We start from the raw sequence: 20,571 nt of genomic DNA, 5'->3' as shown, positions 1-20,571 counted from the left end.
AATGGTTGAGACTTTTGGACGGGACATTCCAGTGAGAGTGGTGCACCGTATTGGGATTCCAAAGGTTAGCACAACCCCATCTGAAAGCCTTTGCAGAGGAGAAGGATCTAGAGCAGTTTAAAATGACATCAGAGTTATTAAAGGCCCACCTAGATGAACTCAAAGATAGTGCAATAGGAGGACCTGGGATTATCAGACAACAGTCCTACAGTGCAACTCCTCTGTCTGACCAGATGTGCCCCAGGGAAGGTGCCAGCAATGCAAACTGGCATATAAAGTTGCTTATGGAGATAAGTAAAGCCAGCAACTGGGTCAAAGAATTATGATGGAGCCAGATTGTTTGATCTAGGAGGGCAAGTGCACGCCTTTTGATTTTACCTTCCCAAAAATGTTTAAGTTACGAAGAACTTGGGGGCTATTACATATGGCTGACCTTGTTAGATATATTGTTAACAAGAATAAGTCAAAGCCATAATGTTATTTATATAGTTAGAGAAGACTATTGTTCTCAGTCCCCTGACCATACAATCAGATATAATTAGGATGAGTGGCTTAAGTAGAAAACAGTTAATCTATGGAGTTGATGGTAATCTTCTATACATCCTATTCTGTACAGGAATTGCAACATCTCATTAAAGGTTCAAAAGATGTGAGTTTTGACTGGGAGGTATATCTGCAGAGAATGACTATTATTATTATTATTAATTTTTTTTAATAAGGCGCCACAAGTGGTACGCAGCACTGTACATATAGCACGCATTAGAACAGTACCGGGAACACAGAACAAAACGTAACAGCAACAGAAGGAGTAAAACAGAGCACAAGTAACAATTAGCAGCACAATTCTTAGTACAAAATACAGCTGAGACGAAGAGAAGCAAATAAGAATAGATGCTGGTAAAGATGGTAGGTGAGTAAGAGAGCTGTAATTGAAATGCAAGAAGAGTGCTTTGAGAACAGGAGGGACGAGGGCCCTGCTCCAAGGAGTTTACAGTCTAGAGGGAGAGGGAGACAGACAGGTGACATGAGGTCCAGGTAAGGAGGCCTTGAGGCAAGAAGTGAGCATAGCAGGGATGGTCAGGACATGAGACAGCAGGTAGAGAAAGTGGACAAACAAAGTAGTCCTCTCCCTCCTATCATACTCTCCCCCTGCACTCTCGACCCCTAACAGCCCATGCCACAACACACCCTCCTAGGGGGCAGAAAGCATGCAGAGTGAATAGGTATAGCACAGGATCGCGGAATCATGGCTTCTGTACAATAGTGTAGTTCTAGAGAGAAGTAGTTGTATTTCTGGAGTGCAGGTGTTGACTATACATTAATGTGCTGTCAGTGGGGAGAACTAATGGTAACCGGTGCTGTTTGAACTGGTATCCCAGGCCAGGAGACACAGGAATACTGCCAGCATGTTACAGCAATACTTTACAGGCACCTGTAATCCTATACTACTAAGGGAATCTGGTCCTGGGTGGTAAATGTTAATGTTATAGTTTATTGTGCGTGTATATTTACAATTAAATACTTTTTCCATTTTACTAAACTGTTTACCTGAGTAATCAGAGAATACATATACACAAAGTACACTTTACTAAAATGTCTGCCCCCTGGACCACCTATACTGGATATTGCATTACTATCATGACTGCAATAGTACTTGGTTGCTGGTCCTGACCTACTGTCAGCTGATTGTGATCCAGATTGCCTGGTGATTATATTAATGTAAACACAGTGAGGTACAGCACATGCAAGTTGTACAAAAAATTATTTTAAAATTGTTGCAAATGACAACTTACACTACGGAATGTGCAGTGCTTATATTTATGCGAATGCAGTCAGGTACAGACTGAAGAGGGAAACACTTAAACAGTAGATATAACTTGAAAGTTCCTGTACTATGGAAAAAAAATGACATTGTAACTGCTTGTACTGTATCTATCATCTATCTATGTATAATACTAACAATTAAAGTGCCTGAGAGGGCGGGAGTGGATAGGTAGGTCAGCTCAGCACTGAAGTTAGTGGACAGATGGTCAGCTCAGCACTGAAATAGGCTTTCTGATAGGTCAGCTTAGCAGTCGACACTGGAGTGGGCAGATAGGTCCATCTGAGCACTGTCAGAGGAGTCGGTGGTGGGAGGAGGGACCCAGCACTGCCGGCACCAGTGCCGGAGATACACATTGCTATCTGTATTCGGGGATTGTGGGGTCTGTACTGGCCTGGGGGGTTGGGGTTTGATTACAACAGACAGTAATGCCTGTGAAAACCCTTTCAAATTCCTGCTCTCCCCTCTCACCCCCTCCACTCTTTCTACCCCACACTCTCTCCCATCCCCCCCCCCACACACACACACACACACGGTCTCTTTGTTTTTTGTTTTTCAATCTCTCCCCCCATCCCCTCTTTATTTATTTCCTTCCTCTCCCTCTTTCTCTTTGTCCCCTCTCTACCTGGTGCTGTCTCTCCCTCTCTCTCCCTGACCCACCCTCTCTCACTCCTCTCTATTTCTCTCTTTCCCTGACACACAGGGCCTTATTTTGGTTCATTCTTTCTGACAAAATCCTTCTTAGATGGGCAAAACCATGTGCACTGCAGGTGGGGCAGGTGTTACTTGTGCAGAGAGAATTAGATTTGGGTGGGGTTTTACTTCAAAGTGAGATCTATATTGCAGTGTAAAAATAAAGCAGTCAGTATTTTCCCTGCACAGAAACAAAATTACTCACCCAAATCTAATTCTCTCTGCACATGTTACATCTGCCCCCCTGCAGTGCACATGGTTTTGTCCATCTAAGAAGGATTTTGTCAGAAAGAATGAACCAAAATAAGGCCCACAGTTAGGAGGGTGTCATTGGTTTAGAAGAGCCTGCACTCAGAATATACATTTTGATCCAACTACTTTAAGAAATGGACCCTTGTGGCTTATGGGTGCCTTGAAAAATCATGAAGACCCTAAGGGCGCCTTGAAATGAAAACGTTTGGGAACCACTAGGCTATGCAATGTAATATATAGTTTTTATAGTTTGAGCTAAATTTACAATTCTATCATTATTGCAGTATATATTCAATCCTATTTCTTGAAATTGGCATTACGTTTCTGGATTTGATTAATTTTACTATGGTCTTATCAAATGTTTTTAAAATTCATGATGTCACATCAGCAAAACAGCACCACAGAATTTTTTCTGGCCGGGTTTTCTGATTCCCCAGACCTATGGTTTCCACTTTTCTTCTTGTTTCTCTTTATCTACCTATTGACACTTTTTGGAAACTTGGTTCTTATCCTGTTGATATGCTCCAGTCCCTCACTAAACACACCAATGTACTTCTTCTTGTGCAACCTCTCATCCCTTGACATTGTGTACACATCGGCGACCTCTCCGAAGCTGATCTACATCTTTGCCACCAATGACGGAAGAATCTCCTTTGTGGAGTGTATTGTACAACTTTTCTTTGTTGTTGCTTTTTGGAATACTGAATACTACCTGCTAACCGTGATGTCTTATGACCGGTACGTGGCCATTTGTAAGCCGTTACATTATACTATGATCATGAACTGGAGAGTGTGTAAGACTGTTGCTACAGGAACCTGGCTGGGTGGAATGTTGGGCGCAGTCTCCACTACCACAGTCACCTCCATGGCAACTTATCCTTCATCTGTTAAACTTAATCATTTCTACTGTGATATCAAAGCACTGGAAACTGTTGCAATTGCTAGTAATGTTAATATACATAATGTCATCCTTACGCATGGTCTTTTGTCTGTAATGACGTCTTTCTTACTAACTTTAATTTCATTTATCTATATAGCAGCCACCATATGTAAGATCAGATCCCACAGGGGGAAATACAAAGCATTCTCAACATGTGCCTCTCACTTAACGGTTGTTAGTAGTTTCTATATTTTATTATTTAGCTTGTACTTCCAACCCAAATCAGCTATTAACCCAAAGCATGGCAAGGTGCTAACTGTCATTATTGTGTACATCATTCCTCTGCTTAATCCTGTGGTGTATAGTTTCAGGAATAAGGATGTGAAGGAGGCACTGACAAGGCTGCTTAGAAACAATATGAATACATAGGGGTAAATTTACTAAGATGTGAGTTCTATTAAACATGGGATGTTGCCCAAAGCGACCAATCTGATTCTATTTTCTTCTAGAAGGTACTAAATAAATAAGAAGTACAATCAAGATTGGTTGCTATGGGTAACATCCTATATTTATTTATTTATTTACAGCTTCTTATATAGCGCAGCAGATTCCGTTGCGCTTTACAATAATAAACAGTCATAAGACAAACTGGGTAACAGACAGACTTGGAGGTTAGAGGGCCCTGCTGCAAGCTTACAATCTATAGGGCTATAGGAGGGAAACATAAGGACAGGCACCAGTAATAGCATAGCAGTCCCACCAAGTTACAAGTCCAGAAGGGAAGCTATATAATACATAAGTGCCTCGGAGGGTTATGCATGTAGAACTTAAATATGATAGGCTTGCCTGAAGAGGTGAGTTTTCAGGGAACGCTTGAAAATTTTGGAGACTGTTGGAGAGTCTTAATGTGCGTGGAAGGGCATTCCATATGTACAGTAATTGAGCAGGGGCGTAATTAGAACTTTGCAATCCCCAAAGCAATAAATTTATGCGCATAAATGTTTTTCGTTTTTTAATTTATTTTCAGTACAGAAATTTATTTGACTAGTTTTTTATTACATTGTGTGGATTTTATGTGTTTTATATTGATAAAATATTTAAACAAAATGTCTTTGAGTCCATGTTTCATTAACCCCTTCCCGACGGGGCGTTTTTTCTTAACTTTTTTTTTTTTTTCCTCGCGTTCAAATAAGCGTAACTTTTTTAATTTTCCGGCTATATAGACACATGAGGGCTTTTTTTTTGCGGGACAAGTTGTACTTTTTAATGGTACCATTTACTATACCGTATAATATTCTGGGGAATCAGGAAATAATTCAATGTGGGGTAAAAAGGAAAAAAAACGCAATTCCACAATTTTGCGCTGGTTACGTTTTTTTTGGAGTTCATAGTTCGTTTAAAATGATGGGTTATCTTTATTCTATGGGTCGTTACGATTCCGGTGATACCAAACTTATATAGTTTTCGTTACGTTTTATTACTAAAAAAAAAATAGAAAATTTTACGGTTTTTCTAATTTGCGTCGCGTCGCCATGTTCTGCGGCTTATAACTTTTTTATTTTTCCACCTACGGACCTGGGTGAGGGCTCATTTTTTGCGGGCTGAAGTGTACTTTTTAATTAATACCATTATGGGATATGTGCGACTTTCTGATCTCTTTTATTTAAATTTTTTTGGGTAGGCGATGCGACCAAAAAACGTAGTTTTGGCGTTGGGAATTTTTTCCCGTTTACACCTTTAACCGTGCGGGATAACTAATGTTATATTTTAATAGATCGGACTTTTAGGAACGCGGCGATACCAAATATGTTTATTTTTTTATTTTTTATTTATTTTTATTTGTGAAATGGGGAAAGGGGGGTGATTTGAACTTTTAATATTTTTTTATTTTATTTTTATTTTTAAACTTTTTTTTTTTTTTTTTTACTTTTACTACAAGGCCCCCTAGTGTACTTGACCACTAGGGGGCGGGATCGCCTGTACTAGGTTCAGCCATAGAGCTCTATGGCTGAACATAGTGATTTTCAGCACTTCCTATTACATCCTGCCTCAGGCAGGATGTAATAGGAATGCTGACATGGCCAGCACAGGGGTCTACATTAGACCCCTGGCTGCCATGGCAACCGATCGGCACCCTCCGATCTCGCCGCGGGGGGCCCCGATCGGCGCCGGAGGGGGGCGCCCCCCCTCCGATCAGCTATTAAAGCACTGCGGGCGCTTTGCCCGCGGTGCTTAAAGGGTTAAACGGCCACGATCGGCGAACTCGCCGCTCGTGGCCGTGAGAGCAGGTACCTGGCTGTAATATACAGCCATTACCTGCTCTCTTTCAAGCCAGCTCACTCCGTGAGCTGGCTTGATTCCCCCGCAACCGACATATGACGTACATGTACGTCATATGTCGGGAAGGGGTTAATGATAAGCTGATACCTTATTTGTTTACAATTACATTTATTTTTATATATATTTTTACAATGATCTGTGTAGAGAGAGAGAAAGGGAGGGACAGAGAGAGATACATGTGTCAGGGAGAGAGACATGTCGGAGAGGGAGAGAAAAAGATACAAGTAGAGAGAGGCAGTGTCAAGGATACAGGGAGGGAGACAGTGTCATAGAGAGTGTGTCAGGGAGAAAGAGAGAGATAGTGTCATGGAGAGAGACAGTATCAAGGGAAGAGTGAAAGAAAGTGACGAGTAGAGAGGTGGGCTGGGAGAGAAAGACAGCATCAAGAATGAGAGATGGAGAGAAACAGTGCTAGAGAGAGGGATGTATATTGTGTCAAGGAGAGGCAGAGAGAGATGGTGTCAGGGAGAGAGAGATGATGAGTCAGTGTCAAGTAGAGAGTGAGGGAGAGACAGTTTCAAGTAGGGAATGAGGGATAGAGAAAGGCAGTGTCAGGTCTGACATTGGGCCTGATTCTAGTTCACTAAGTCCCCAATGTGTTCACATCGAGGACTGATGTTTTAGCACTGCGCATGTGCATATTTGCATATGCACATGTGCAGGGCTGCTATGCAGGCTCCTTTGGCGACTTTCATAGTCGCGTGTCGCTCGCACTGGGGGGGAGGTATGGAGATAAGCAGTGGGCATTTGCATGGAGATGTCCATGTGCACCAAGGAAAATGCTATGTGTGCACCAAGGAAAATGCTGGGTGTCCCTATGCAGTGGCTGATGTCATAGGACATATCTAAGTCTGAGATGACTTAGACTTGCGGCATCCGGTCCGACAATGGAGCGGGCCGCTGACATCCTGTGTCGTCAGCCGCTGCCCACCTGCATTCGCATGGGGATGCCCAGCATTTTCCTGGGCACACCCAGCATTTTGGTGGGTACACTAAGAAACACTGGACGCCCCCATGCAAACTTCCCCTGCCCGCCTCGATCTACCCTACCCTATGCGGACGCCTTGGCGACTATGCAAATTGCCAAAGGCACATGCACATAAGCAACTTTACAAAAGCGTAGAGGCAAAACATCGGTCCTCTGTGCGAGTACGCTGGGGACCGAGCAGATAAGAATGGGTTGGGATCATTTGGTCTACAGCATCATGGTCGACAGTCATTAGGTCGACACCATTAGGTCGACGTGGGAAAAGGTCGACATTGGTCTAGATCGACATGGGAAAAGGTCGACATGGTTCTGGGTCGAAAGGTCATTAGTTCGACAGGTCGTTAGTTCGACAGGTCATTAGTTCGACAATGTCTAGATCGACAGTCAAAAGGTCGACATGGGGTTTTTCACTGTTTTTTTGACCTGAATGTTAACACAGTCGACATGGACACAGTTTAAAGTGCACCGCATCCCCTCGCATCGCTCGCTGCACTCGCAATGCGTCGGGCACACTATTTTAATCTCCCTCCATGCCCTAGTGGATGGTAGGGCATGAAATACCGGCACATGTCGGCACATGTTGGCTCTAAAAACAGTGAAAAACCCCATGTCGACATTTTCTCTGTCGACCTAGACACTGTCGAACTAATGACCTGTCGAATTAGTGACCTGTCGAACTAATGACTTTTCGACCTAGAACCATGTCGACCTTTTCCCATGTCGACCTAGACCCATGTCAACCTTTCCCCATGTCGACCTAATTGTGTCCACCCTCATGCTGTAGACCAAATGACCGCATCCCATAAGAATGACTACCTAAGTCTGGTAACCTCTGTACTGTAATTGTGGTGACGTCCTTACTGGGAAGTTATTAGTATCCAGTGGGCCATGAGAGGAGAAGATGCTTATGCTTACTTATGTATACGTAGGCACTGCTTATGGCTGAAGGGCTTGCTGGACCCAAAATGTTCAAATAGGATATCCAGGGCTGGTTCGGACAGAAATTCCAATATCGGGATCAGATGATTGGCAGTGAAGTGTATTCCTAACATGTTTCACTTCTATAGGCAGCTACTTTATCTCAAAGGTAAAATATCACTAAATCATATTGGATTTATATACCCTCCTAATGAGTCACATGATCAACACATGATGTCAATCAGTCAATCCAGTCCACAGATACTATACAAGTTTCCATAAAAATATAAAGAGGAGGCAGGCCCCTAATATAGTTTATAAAATTATAAAAAGAAACTTAACCAGGACCAAGTTTGAATTGAAAAATACCTTAGATAAGGAGCCGGTGTATATATCCTTATGGTTGTGTCTAGATCCACTTCTAATCTTTGACGAGGATGTAACATTATGTAAGGGCAGAAGGTGTAGATTCCCCCACAGCTGTAGCTGCAGGTTATTATATTTTATTGGATTGTATCCTTGTGGGCTTGCTTTGCTCCCCGTACTTTGGCCACTGTTGTCCCTTCACTCATCATACTATTATATCCTCCTCCAGGTATATATGGGCCCAGTGCATGATGGGAAATTTAAAAAGACAAAATGGGTTCTAGCAGCAACCAAATTGTATTTACTCTGCATTTCCAGCTTGCAATTTGCCCATTGGGGCTATTTGGTCATGTGCTCAATTGAAAATGAGGCATGGTAATCGAAAGACTAGTGGACGGGTTGTTCTCGCATACCCTCCAACATGACCCATTCCATTAGGTATAAAATGCTCTGTTCCTGAACTTCTCTGCCAGTGGCAGTTACAGATGTGGGGCTCCAGCACAGTCCAATATTCAAAGAGGGGTGGTCACATGAACTGTCAGTGAGTCCAGGACAGTGATGTTTGGGGTTGCAGTAGGTGTGGCTCACCTTTTTGAAGATTGGACTGTGCTGCAGGCTCACATCTGTAACTGCCACTCTCAGGGAAGTCCAGGAACAGAGAATGTTGTACCTAATGGAATAGGTCATGTTGGAGGGTATGTTCTCGGTCACATAATATTGTGCTGCTGAGGCTTGGATGTTTTCCTGATATGTGACCAATCTGCATTTCCAGCTTGCAATTTGCCTATTAGTGCTATTTGGTCTCATGGTCTGTTGAAAATGAGACGTCGCAATAGTGGTCTTCAAATGAATCTGAAGATAGCAGGATTGACACAGTTGTCATAGCAACAATCACACCCCTGCAGCCTAAGCCTCAATATAATGCCTAAACCACCTTCAGCCTAACCTTAACCCATAGCAAAATGTTCTTTCCCTTTGATCTAAGAAAGTTTTTACTCTCACTTTGAGCTGTGACAGTTCTAAACCCACAATCTCTCCACCCCAGTTGGGGCAAGATGCATTAAGCTTAAAAAGTGCTAAAAATGAGAATGATAAACCACTGACCCATCAGTCACTTTTGCTTTGCATAAAACATAGCATGTGATGTGACAGTTGATGTGATTAGCTAGCTGGTTTATCACTCTCCATTTTATTCCTCTTCAAGCTTAGTACATCTGGCCCACTATCTGCTTCTCTTTCCAATCTATGGCCCTTATTCTGATCGGTGCGTACATTTCCGAATACTTTCGGATGGCGTTTTTTAGCCGTCTGCGCATGCGTAGGGAACGCTATGCGCATGTGCCACGCATGGTCTCCGTACTTGTACTCACTAATACCGTACAGAAATGTGCACCGCAATCACTCGGGAAATATGGGCGTATTATGGGCGTCATTCGGAACTACACAGGGGCGTAGTTTCAAAGTGGGCTAAACTGGGCGGAAACATGGGCGGACACAGGGGAGTGCACTTATTTTGGTAGGCGTGCATTCGGATAGCACGCCGAATGCACGCGAACAAAAAGGCAAGAAATATGCGGTGTCCATAAGCAAGTATTGCTTTGCGGACACCACTCGGTCATGCGCTAGGCAATCGGAACGCCTAATCAGGACGGCCGCACCTCAACCAATGTCAGCTGAACACAATACAATCACCTCCTTTACTCATTACTTGTTAATTACACGCTTGTCACTGCTTCAATTGGAACCATTGCAGCTTCAATGGACACATATATGCTGCACTTTTCACACACTTTTACACTGCAACTAATGAACACAACTTAATATTAATAATACAAATACACATGTCACTTCTACATGTATTAATTAAACCACACATTTGGGGGGAAAAAATAAACATTTATTACATCAACTTATAAAATAAAATAGAAACCGTCACAAATTAAAAGGTACCATTGCAGGAATAAAAGTAAATAATATATAATAAATACATGTATTGTAGACATACATAGCCACAGCAGAATCATTAGGAACACATCAGGTGGCTTCACAAAAAAAAGTAAAGCACCAACAGTTCAAGTACAGCACACAGTAATGGTAGCCGAAACAGGGCAACAGGGGAACCAAACATGACATTCGAAACGAGGGCAAATGTGGCTACCCTCGGCACGGAATTGGACACAGGAAGCTGACACACACAGCTCAATGAAAGATTTGGGAAGACATAACGGTGGAGATTAATGCGGACACAAGTTCATTTGCGGGCACGTTTGGCCCTGGCAGGCTCCTTGCCACGTGCAGCAGCTCTTCTGCCACGGCCACGGCCACGGTCAGATGGTGGCCCAGGTGGAGCACATGCTGGGGAGGGGGTGGATTGTCTTCCCCCTCTGGCAGCAGGGAGTGCTGATGGTGGGAATGCACCAGAAACGGGTGACATTAGGACCCTATTGCTGGCAACTAGCTCCACCATAAGATCATTATGGTGGAGGAGGAGTTCATTTTGCCGCAGGGCTTGATCACACAGCACCTGCAGGCTAGCAGCAATTGACTGCTGGGTGCCAGCCATGGCCTGCTGGGCCTCAGCAATAGCCTGCAGGCTCCCAGCGATAGCCTGCTGGCTGCTGATCAAACCCTGCAACACCTCCTCGGTCCTACGCACCCGCTCTGATGCCGACTCTCCCTGCTGCTGAATATTGCCAAGCACATGCCCCCATGTGGCCAATTCAGCCGCGGACATTGGCTGCTGCTGCTGCACGGGCCTGCTACTGGGGCCAGGTGGCACAGACTCCTCAACCTCCTCAAGATATTCTTGACCAAGCGGTGGGGATGCTGGTGAAAGAGAACATTCCAATTACCACACATTCCATGAAAAATTATAAGCAGCTACTTATGGCATGGCAAATAATTACCTTCAAGCAAAGAAGCCATGACTTCCGCTGGGGACTCGCTGTCCATGGTGCTCACCCCCCGGACCTCCTCTACTGCAATGCAGCACTCGGCCATCTCTTCCAGGGGGGTGAGCTTCAGCTTTCCAGGCATGGGGCCAGCCCCAGAGGTGTGGCTGTGTTCCCACCGCTGGGTCAATTTCTTTTTGAGGTTCGTTTTGAAGTCGTGCCACCTGCAATCAAAGTGTACATATCAATACATGTCACTCCTCATGTTTGCTGTAGCACCCATTGCAATCTGAAACGGGATGCAGTTAATATCCCGGCGGTCGGGATCCCGGCGTTCAGAATCCCGACGCCGGAATCCCGACCGCCGAAATACCGACACATTCTCCCTCCGTGGGTGTCCACGACACCCCTGGAGGGAGAATAAATTAGTGTGCCAAGCGTAGCGAGGCACCGGGCCCGCTGCGTGGCGAGCGCAGCGAGCCCGCAAGGGGGGGCGATCCACGTCCCCCCCTTGTCGGCATTTCGGCTGTCGGGATTCCGGCGTCGGGATTCTGAACGCCGGGATCCCGACCGCCGGGATTCAGTACTGAATCCATCTGAAACATAATACAACATGTGCCTCATGACACCAAACTTATATTATATTAATTTTGAAAACCAAGCCTTAGAAGATACACTCACACTCACCCTACAATAACTAGCAATTCAATGACATGGCAAACATGTCTGTGGCTCCAAGCAACGTCAGCGCCCATTGACCAACTCCATCTAATATCTAATGTAAACATTACTGGACTTGTACTGCTCAAATGTAACACACATGAACTTGCCTCTTCTTAACGTGCTCCGCCTCACGAACTTGTGGAGCCACCGTATTAATCTCCGCCGTTATGTCCTCCCAGATCTTCCATCTCCTTGTGTGTGTCAACTTGTCCTGTGGACACTCGATCCAATCCCGTGCCCGGGGCACCAGGATGGCAAGCTCCTGCGCTTCGAATGCCATGTTTTTGGTGGTTGGTTCCTCTGTTGCCCGATTTCGGCCACGACCACTGGCACCGCCACTGCCACTGGCACGGCCACGGCCACCGGTCACTGTACTTGAAGTGCTGGCCAGGCTACTCTGTTGGAAAGCCACCTGCTGTGTTCCCAATGATTCTGCTGATGCTGAAGATGGGCCAGCTGCCGATTGGCCTGATGTCGATGGGCCATCTGTCTGCTCTTCCACCAATGGCTGTTCTGGGTTGATGGGGACATAGGTGGTGCTGGAGTCCATCTGAGCAAATAGGTCCTGCAACTCCTGCTCTTCCTCAGATAGAGATGCAGGCATGTGTGCAACAACATTGCATTTGGCAAACACACCTTTATATAGTATTTTTGTAATTGGCGTACATCAGCGACACCCTGCGTTCTGTACGGCCGCGTTCCGTACGGCAGCGTCAACCCTGCGGCGCATAGGCCACGCCCCTTGCTGCGCAAAAATATTTCTAAAAAACCTGGCAAACTGAGTAAGTCTGATTTAGTAGGTAAATGCAGATGTGAACACCAATGACCAAATAAAACTGAGGTCAAACATGAAATGTATATGTGAATGTACATCTGTACTGTGCACTTGTTTGGTATGTAGTACAACTGACAATACCCATTCCATATGTAAATCCAGTCCACCACTTAGGCACAAGTAATCAGTGCTAGCATCCAAATCACATGTGAAAGGTCTCCCAATTCAGCCTTGATGCTAGCTACTTTTCATTCCACCTCTCTAGTATGGCCCAGTAGAAGGTAAGTGTACACATGGCAGCATGGCCTAATTTTGGGAAAAGGTCTGCCACTATTTGCTATGTTTCATCTGCATAGCTTTCACTCTAAAAAAGCTGTTTAGTACCTTGTGGAGTTAGGTGTAAGTGGCTAGTGATGCAGACTATTTCACCTGTTGCTTATACCCATGTTTGGTGAATGTAATAGATTATATATAATGGGTTACCATCTTATTGTACAGTGTCTGTTTAGGAGATAGTAAGTAATGGCATGGTCTGCTAAACTATGCACAGGTACAGCGATGCAATGGGATAGCCGTCTGTCCTGGCGCATCCACGCTGTTACTGACAAAATGAACAATAAAGTTAATACCAAATATTACTCTGATCAACCAATGACAGGACATGATTGTATGGATTGTGCCATTGCTAAGATGGCAGCCTATGGGAGAGCAGCACCCTTCTCTGCCGCGGAGCTGAGGGCACTGGTCTCCGTTATGGAGACCAAGCTGGGGCGTGCGGGGCCCTTCATAACAAATAGACAGAAGCGCCTTGCGTATGCGGCTGCCCGCAGGCGCATATTCGCGCGCACACAGGTGCGCAGGACCATCGCCCAGCTGGAGCGGCGATGGTCTGATCTGAGGCGCCGGGAGCCCGAAAAGCTCCAGCAAATAAGGGCCAGCATTGCACGCTGTAAGTGTTTACACATTAAATGGCCAATTGTACATTAATGCTTACATGACCTTTTTTGTCCCAATAAGGTAACCTGGTTCATCATGAGTTAACCATGACATACTCTATCTGTGTGGTACCTCATGTTAGACATGCTGTAATGTGTGTGTAATATTTCATTTTTTGGAATGCAGGATGAATGAACAATTCATGTGACTTATTTAACACTCTGCATTTTGATTTCCCTTACAGCACATGACCGTGCAAGACGGGCCCGTGAAGAGGCCCAGGAGGAGGAGGCCCCCCCTGAAGAAGTGGCCGAGGAGGAGGCCACAGAAGTGGGAGAGGAGGAGGCCGCAGAAGTGGCCGAGGAGGAGGCCGCAGAAGTGGCCGAGGAGGAGGCCATAGAAATGGCAGAGGCGGAGGCCCCAGAAGTGGGCGAGGAGGAGGCCACAGAAGTGCCAGAGGAGGAGGTGGCCGAGGAGTTGGTGGAAGAGGAGGAGCCATGCGAGGTGGTGGAGGAAGCAGTAATTGGTAGGTAAACATAAGGCATCATTAATAATTGGTGGTAGTACTATTTGTTAGGTACCACTGGTGAATCTAGTGTGTTTTACTCTATTATTATTTAATAAACTAAAGTGGGTTACAACAGACACACTTAGGGGTTAGAGGCCCAAGCTGCAAAGGTGGAATCTAGAGCCTCAGGTAGGTGATGCGTTTTGGTTTATGGAGGGCCTTTCTATTTGTTTGGTGTAAGGAAGCGGCTTAGTGAAGCAGCTTCACCTATCTGGCAATGTGACTATGAATCCGGAAGTAAGGGGTAGAGGGACTAGGCTAGCCTTTAAATGTGGTATCCATCCATCCATGTATCCATCCATCCATCCATGTTTCTATCTATCATGCAGTTTAGCTATTAAGCAGTGACATGCAGGTATATATGTATGGCAAAATGTGGCATGTTGTATTGGATGTAGCTTTGGAGTAGATTGGTGAGTGTTAAGGCAGGAGATTTTTCAGTCACATATTCATTAGTGTAAGCCAGTGTGTGTGTGTGTGTGTGTGTGTGTGTGTGTGTGTGTGTGTGTGTGTGTGTGTGTGTGTGTGTGTGTGTGTGTGTGTGTGTGTGTGTGTGTGTGTGTGTGTGTGTGTGTGTGTGTGTGTGTGTGTGTGTGCCTATTTTTATTTTTACCAATACAAACAGTATTGGCTATGTAATTGTTTTTATGTATGAATTCTCATGCTGTAGGTACTTAAGATTGACTGTACAAGGTCAACCTGAATAGCATAATTAATGTTGTTCCCCCTTTAACATGCCCACAGATCCACAGAGGCAAGCCGCCAGATTAAGAGGGGCCCTACTCAGGCTGCGGCAGCTCCTTATTGTGATGGTCGCAGAGGTGGAGGCTGTGTGTGACCTGCTTGTTTGAATTTTTTTGGTTTTTTACTCTGTTGTAAATTTTTAATAAATATTTGTGTTGACAGTTCGAAGTGGTATGTGTGTTATTATTTTATTTTACAGTATAAATATAACTATAAATATATATCTTTAAATAATGGTGTTTAGTTATATAAGGTGCAAAATGTATATACATATTCATAGATAACACATGGGCGTAAAGGGGCATGAAAAAACGTGGTGCACTTAGCATGATGAAAGGGTTAATGTAAAGTGGGAGTAAAGTGTTTAATGATCAATTAGAGAAATAATAGATGACCATTAAAAACAATCCCTTTTGAATGAGGTTGGCTAATTGCATAAGCGGGTAATGGCACAGATTTGGCTCTTATGAGAATAGTGTTGATTTGTGCGTAAATACTCCGCATCGGTGCGTACGGCCTGCTTCCCGTACGTTCTGACGCGGTTAGACCGTGCTTACGCGGTAAAGTCTTCACAGCTACCTCCATATCCAGCAAGTTTGAAACTGGATGCCCTTCTAAAGAGAGGTTGCTGCAGTTTAATAAATTGGACTTGGTGCTAAATACATCCCTTCTTGTAAAAGTTGGGCTCTGGACATTCTTTGGACTCATACTAACAAGCGCTGCTCACATTTGTATTTTTTCATATATATATATATATATATTAATATATATATATATATATATATATAGACTTTTGGTTTGCAGGATGGCACTCTAAATAGAAAAAAATCCCGGTGCCAGGAACATAAAGTTTTAGAACATGAAAAGCACTTACCCCCCTTGGTTGTAGAAGTATAGGAACCGGCACACGGGTGGATGGTGAAGAAAAGTTGATTTATTGTACAAACATGATTGCACACAACGACAGCTGTACATCTGACAGCTGTTTCAAACGAAATAAACGGTTTTCATCAGAGGTCTATATATATATATATATATATATATATTGCATGCTATGTCTTGTTTATTGTTGTAACTGTTATATGGATATATATACTTATGTATGTGGTATTGTAAACTGTATAGTTATGTTGTCTTTATATACATTAATGAGGCAATTACAGTGTTACACTGTGCTTTATATAAATGTAACATTGGTGGCAGTGGAAAGTTCCAGAGCCTCTCATGCATCAGCTGTCTACCAAACAGCTGATCACGTGAAAGGCAGTTGAATAAGGCACTTGTAGGAAGGAGTGTAGGAGATGGGAAGGATAGGAGCTGCCATAGCTGTCTGTCATGGAGAGTGCTGAGCGCTGCTGTGTCTTTCTACACTAAAAGAGTGAGCACTGCTGTGCCACTGAAGACGCTGACAGTCTGAGCACTGCTGTACCTTTGAAAATACTGTCGCTGACTGGGGAGCCGCTCCGCCCGCTGAAGTGCTGCTGCTGGAAGCAGTGGGAGGAGGGAGCAGGCCGCTGACATCGTTGTTTGGCTGCCTGATGCTGAAGCTGCCTCCTAAGCTCCGCCTAATGACATAGGCGCCGACGCTGTCTGACCACTGGGGAAGCCACGCTAGGGAGCAGGGGAAGCTGCTGGTGCAGTGACTGAAAGCCGCAGGAAAGAAAGGGAGCTGCTGGAGCCGATTATAAGGGAAATTGCTAGTGCCTGATGGAAGATAAGCTTCGTCCCGTCCACCAACTCCGCTAAAGCCTCTGCTGGAATATAAGAAAAGCCAGGCAGAAAGTACCTATCCGGACTAGTTATATACATATTGAGAAAGACAGAGACAGTGAGTGTACAAGAAAGATAGCTACAGGAGTGGTGAGACAAAGCCATTGTATTGTTATACACCTATACATGTCAGGGGAGCCACTGACAGCTATTATACTAACTATAGGGCTGGGGAAGCAGCCAAATTACATGCAGCTACAGCAGGAGTGGGGAACCTTTTTCTGTGCCAAGGGCCAATTGTATGGTGGAAAAATCCTTTGGGCCAATTAAGAGGAATCTCGCAAGAACTACGGACCTCTCGCAAAAAGTCCCCTGTACTTGACTCCCGGCAAAGCTGCCAGGTGGGTAGGAGGGCCACTCAGACCGGCTACGGGGGTCGCATACGGTCCAGGGCCTGAGGTTCCCCACCACTGAGCTACAGTATAAGAAGTTGCTGTCATACTGGATAGTTACTGGGAACTCAGCCAAATTTTAATGGTTTGCTACTCTGTAGCAAAAGCGACTCAGACTGTTCATCTGATACATGTCAACCTTTCTGCTGGAGATAGTTTGTTCCTTTGTAGTAGTTTGTTACATTAGGACAAAGACCAGATCATTTCTGGAACAAACTCAGTTATATTTATTGCAGTAAAAGGGAGATACTGTATGGGCCCCAATTGGGCGCGCCAACCAGATAGGTTATAAGAGACACTCAATTATACTTATACTTATGTTTTAAGGTATTTTACTTAATGTGTTTTACTAATACAACTGGCCAGTTAATAAAAAGTGTAAAACTTTTAATATCTATTTTTTGTATTGCGTGCACTATATATTGTATAGGATATAATATTGTGAATAGTAATGTGTAATGTTTTGGACTTTATTGTCATGATTTATGTTTATGCGTACATGTAGATTAAACATTATACTTACTGTGCTATAGGTGGGCTGTTTGATTCCTTCGGTTGGGCCGCTCCTCCTATATAGGATAAAATAATAATAGATAAGTAGGGTTAGAACATATAGGTGACAATTATCCAATCTACCATTTAATACTTAGTACAATTAGATAGTTAGATATAATTAGATATTATTGTTATTATATAAAATCAACTCAACTTGGGTGGAGGCACTTTTAGTGTAACCATTACATAAACAAAGAGGTATGAGGTTACATACATATATATATATATATATATATATATATATATATATATATATATATATATTGACTCACCTTGATAAAGGGGCCTCTAGGCCTTGAAACATTGGCTCACAGTACAAGCTTGGTGTATTGGTGCCGCCGTCCCCGATACCAGTCCATGACAGAGGGAGGGGTTACTTGTGCATGCTCCCAAAACAATGGGTGTGGCCCACAACAATTTCTTGGCCTCTAAAGGCCCATACACACTTGTAGACTTTCATTTCAAAAGACTTTGCCAAAATCTCTGATAGATTTATCTTTCACCAAAGTAGTGCGTACACACTGAGCCATTTTCCCCAAAGAGCAAGAGATTTTCAGGCGGCGAAAGACTTTGCTGAAAATCTTTCAGTATTAGGCTAATTACATAATGGGCTGGGTTTGAATTCCAAGGGTGGGAGCAGGGGCCATTTTATTTAGTGCATTTATTTTCTTGGGGCCTGATTCAGAGCTGATCATTGGGCTGCGTATATTCAGAGCCCAGTGATCAGGTAAACGCCGCCCCATGCCGCACCGCTAGGGTAAAATTCCACCCACCTGCACGGCTGCGATTTCATTTGCTGCCATGCACATAGATAGAACCAAAATATACATTGTTGGGCAGTGGTGCCAGTTATATATACATTGCTGGCCATGTGCCAGCAATGTATACATTACTGGCTTATACATTACGTTGGTGGGCAGTGGCTTATTAATAACGTTAGTGGCCAGCGGTGCCAGTAATATATACATTTCTGTCATGTGCCAGCAATGTATATATTACTGCATTATAAATATAATTGGTGGGCAATGGTGCCAGTAATATATACATTAGTCCTAACAGAAATCCTAAATATGTGTATAGAAGGGCTAAAAATCTTAAGAATACAATTGTCAGTAGTGCCATCAATACACCAGTACCATATAACCCTATAAAATCTAAGGGTTTTTACCGATGTGGCACATGTAGTCTCTGTCGATTGTGTAAAAGCCCCACAATGGTAATTCAACAATATAAATCAGCTGTCACTGGTAAGACATATGATATTGAGGAATTCATTTCTTGTAATAGCAAGTATTGCATATATTTACTAGAATGTGATTGCTCTAAATAATACATAGAGAAAACCAAACGTATTTTGAAGGTAAGAATGGCGAAACACGTCAGAAATATAAAAAAGGGCTTGGAATACCATAATGTGTCTGCACATTTCAAACAACTACATCGGTGTGATATCTCACATTTATAATAATTTTGTGGGATTCGTATCGCTAAGACACATTGGAGAATTGATGACAGAGATCTGAGACTGTCACAATTAGAAATGAAGACCATATATGAACTTAGAACCTTAGAGCCGAGGGGAATCAATATGGAATTCGAACTGAAATGTTTTTTGTGATCATAGATATATGCCCAGTTTCTGTCTATTGATGCCCTTTTTCTTTTATCTCTTTACATGAATTCTGGTTATCATATGAAATAATTGGACGAGAAAATGGCTACCATAGCAACATGTATATACATAACATACAGCTTTAAGCTACGTTGGAGCATTCCAAATAACCAGAAATTGAATGTATTGATGTTTCCGGGAGTCCCCATGAGTTCCACGGACAGTGGCGTGTCATATCCACTTCCGGGAAAGAGGAAAGCTTTACATGCCTATAGGGCTATATTAAAAGTTAAATTTTCTCTTTTATCTTCTTTTTTCCTTCTTCACACACATCACCTCAATACACAGCACATAGTGAAACGGCACAGGCACTACTAATACTAAGAAATTCGTTTATTTAGGAAAATACAATAAGTTTAGTAAATTAACGCACAAATGATTTATTCATATAATTCATACAATCTCACGAATCACAATAATCACTCTAACCACATTAGTACCATAATAAGTAAACAGAAATTATTGAACCTCTACCACAAACAGGAAACATAAAATTAAGTGCCGGGATTATCTCTATTAAATTGATGCCATTTTAGCTCTGAATTAGTATGTAAAAATTATGAGATACAAGGATTTCTCTTTTCTCTTCTATATATATGTATGTTTATCAAAAAAAATAATAAAAAAATGATATGATTTATAAAAAATAAAAAGTTAAATTTTAAATTTAAACAATTTTTTCCTGACATATAGTTTCCCCCAATACACTTGTGCTAGTTACGGGTATATATTGTTAAGGAGTGCCCCCACACATGAGTCTTCTTTTTCTTCTGTATATTTGTATGTTTTTCTGACTCTGGGGAGCACCGCCAGCCTTGTAAATAGAAATTTGAGGCTCTCTCAAACCAAAATTACTATAGGACCTGGTAACCAACTAATTATCCACTCCACTTTTCAAAATTGACATAAAATTTACAAATGTCTTAGTGGAGACGCCAGTGCGGGTTTCAACCAAAAAACTCTCTGATCTTTCATACCAAGACAGCGCAATTTTTGTATTTCCTGCAGCAAGGGCTGCTAGAAATTGTCGTTTATTTTCATCTTCTTTACTGCTGCAGTGCACCCGGCTCCTTTGCTCCCTGATGGCTAATTCCCGGCGGTCTCCATTGCCTCCAGGAGTTACGCCACTGTCTGAAACCTTGATAAAAGATTTTTTTGTTCACCTACAATCTGATCAGTTTAATAAGGACAACATTGGGTCAGATGTATCAAGCTTCAAAAAGTGATCAAGTGGAGAGTGATAATCAGCCAGCCAATGAACTCCTGTCATGTTACAGGCTGGGTAT

At 43.2% G+C, this 20,571-nt stretch overlaps 1 protein-coding gene across 1 annotated transcript; it reads left to right on the top strand.

Annotated features, from left to right (window-relative positions):
- The first annotated feature begins 3,545 nt into the window (after nucleotides 1-3,545).
- LOC146073070 (uncharacterized) lies at nucleotides 3,546-15,009 on the top strand. The gene is made up of 3 exons (XM_083180249.1): nucleotides 3,546-3,711; nucleotides 13,829-14,110; nucleotides 14,897-15,009. The coding sequence occupies exons 1-3, from the start codon at nucleotides 3,546-3,548 to the stop codon at nucleotides 15,001-15,003; spliced, it is 555 nt and encodes a 184-aa protein (XP_083036375.1). The 3' UTR covers nucleotides 15,004-15,009.
- Nucleotides 15,010-20,571: the final 5,562 nt, after the last annotated feature.

The sequence above is a fragment of the Crinia signifera genome, chromosome 4 (assembly GCF_055691185.1).
Source record: "Crinia signifera chromosome 4, ASM5569118v1, whole genome shotgun sequence".
NCBI classification, from domain to species: Eukaryota; Metazoa; Chordata; class Amphibia; order Anura; family Myobatrachidae; genus Crinia; species Crinia signifera.
The sequence above is the reverse complement of the archived record's forward strand: the minus strand, read 5'-3'. Positions and strand labels throughout refer to the sequence as shown.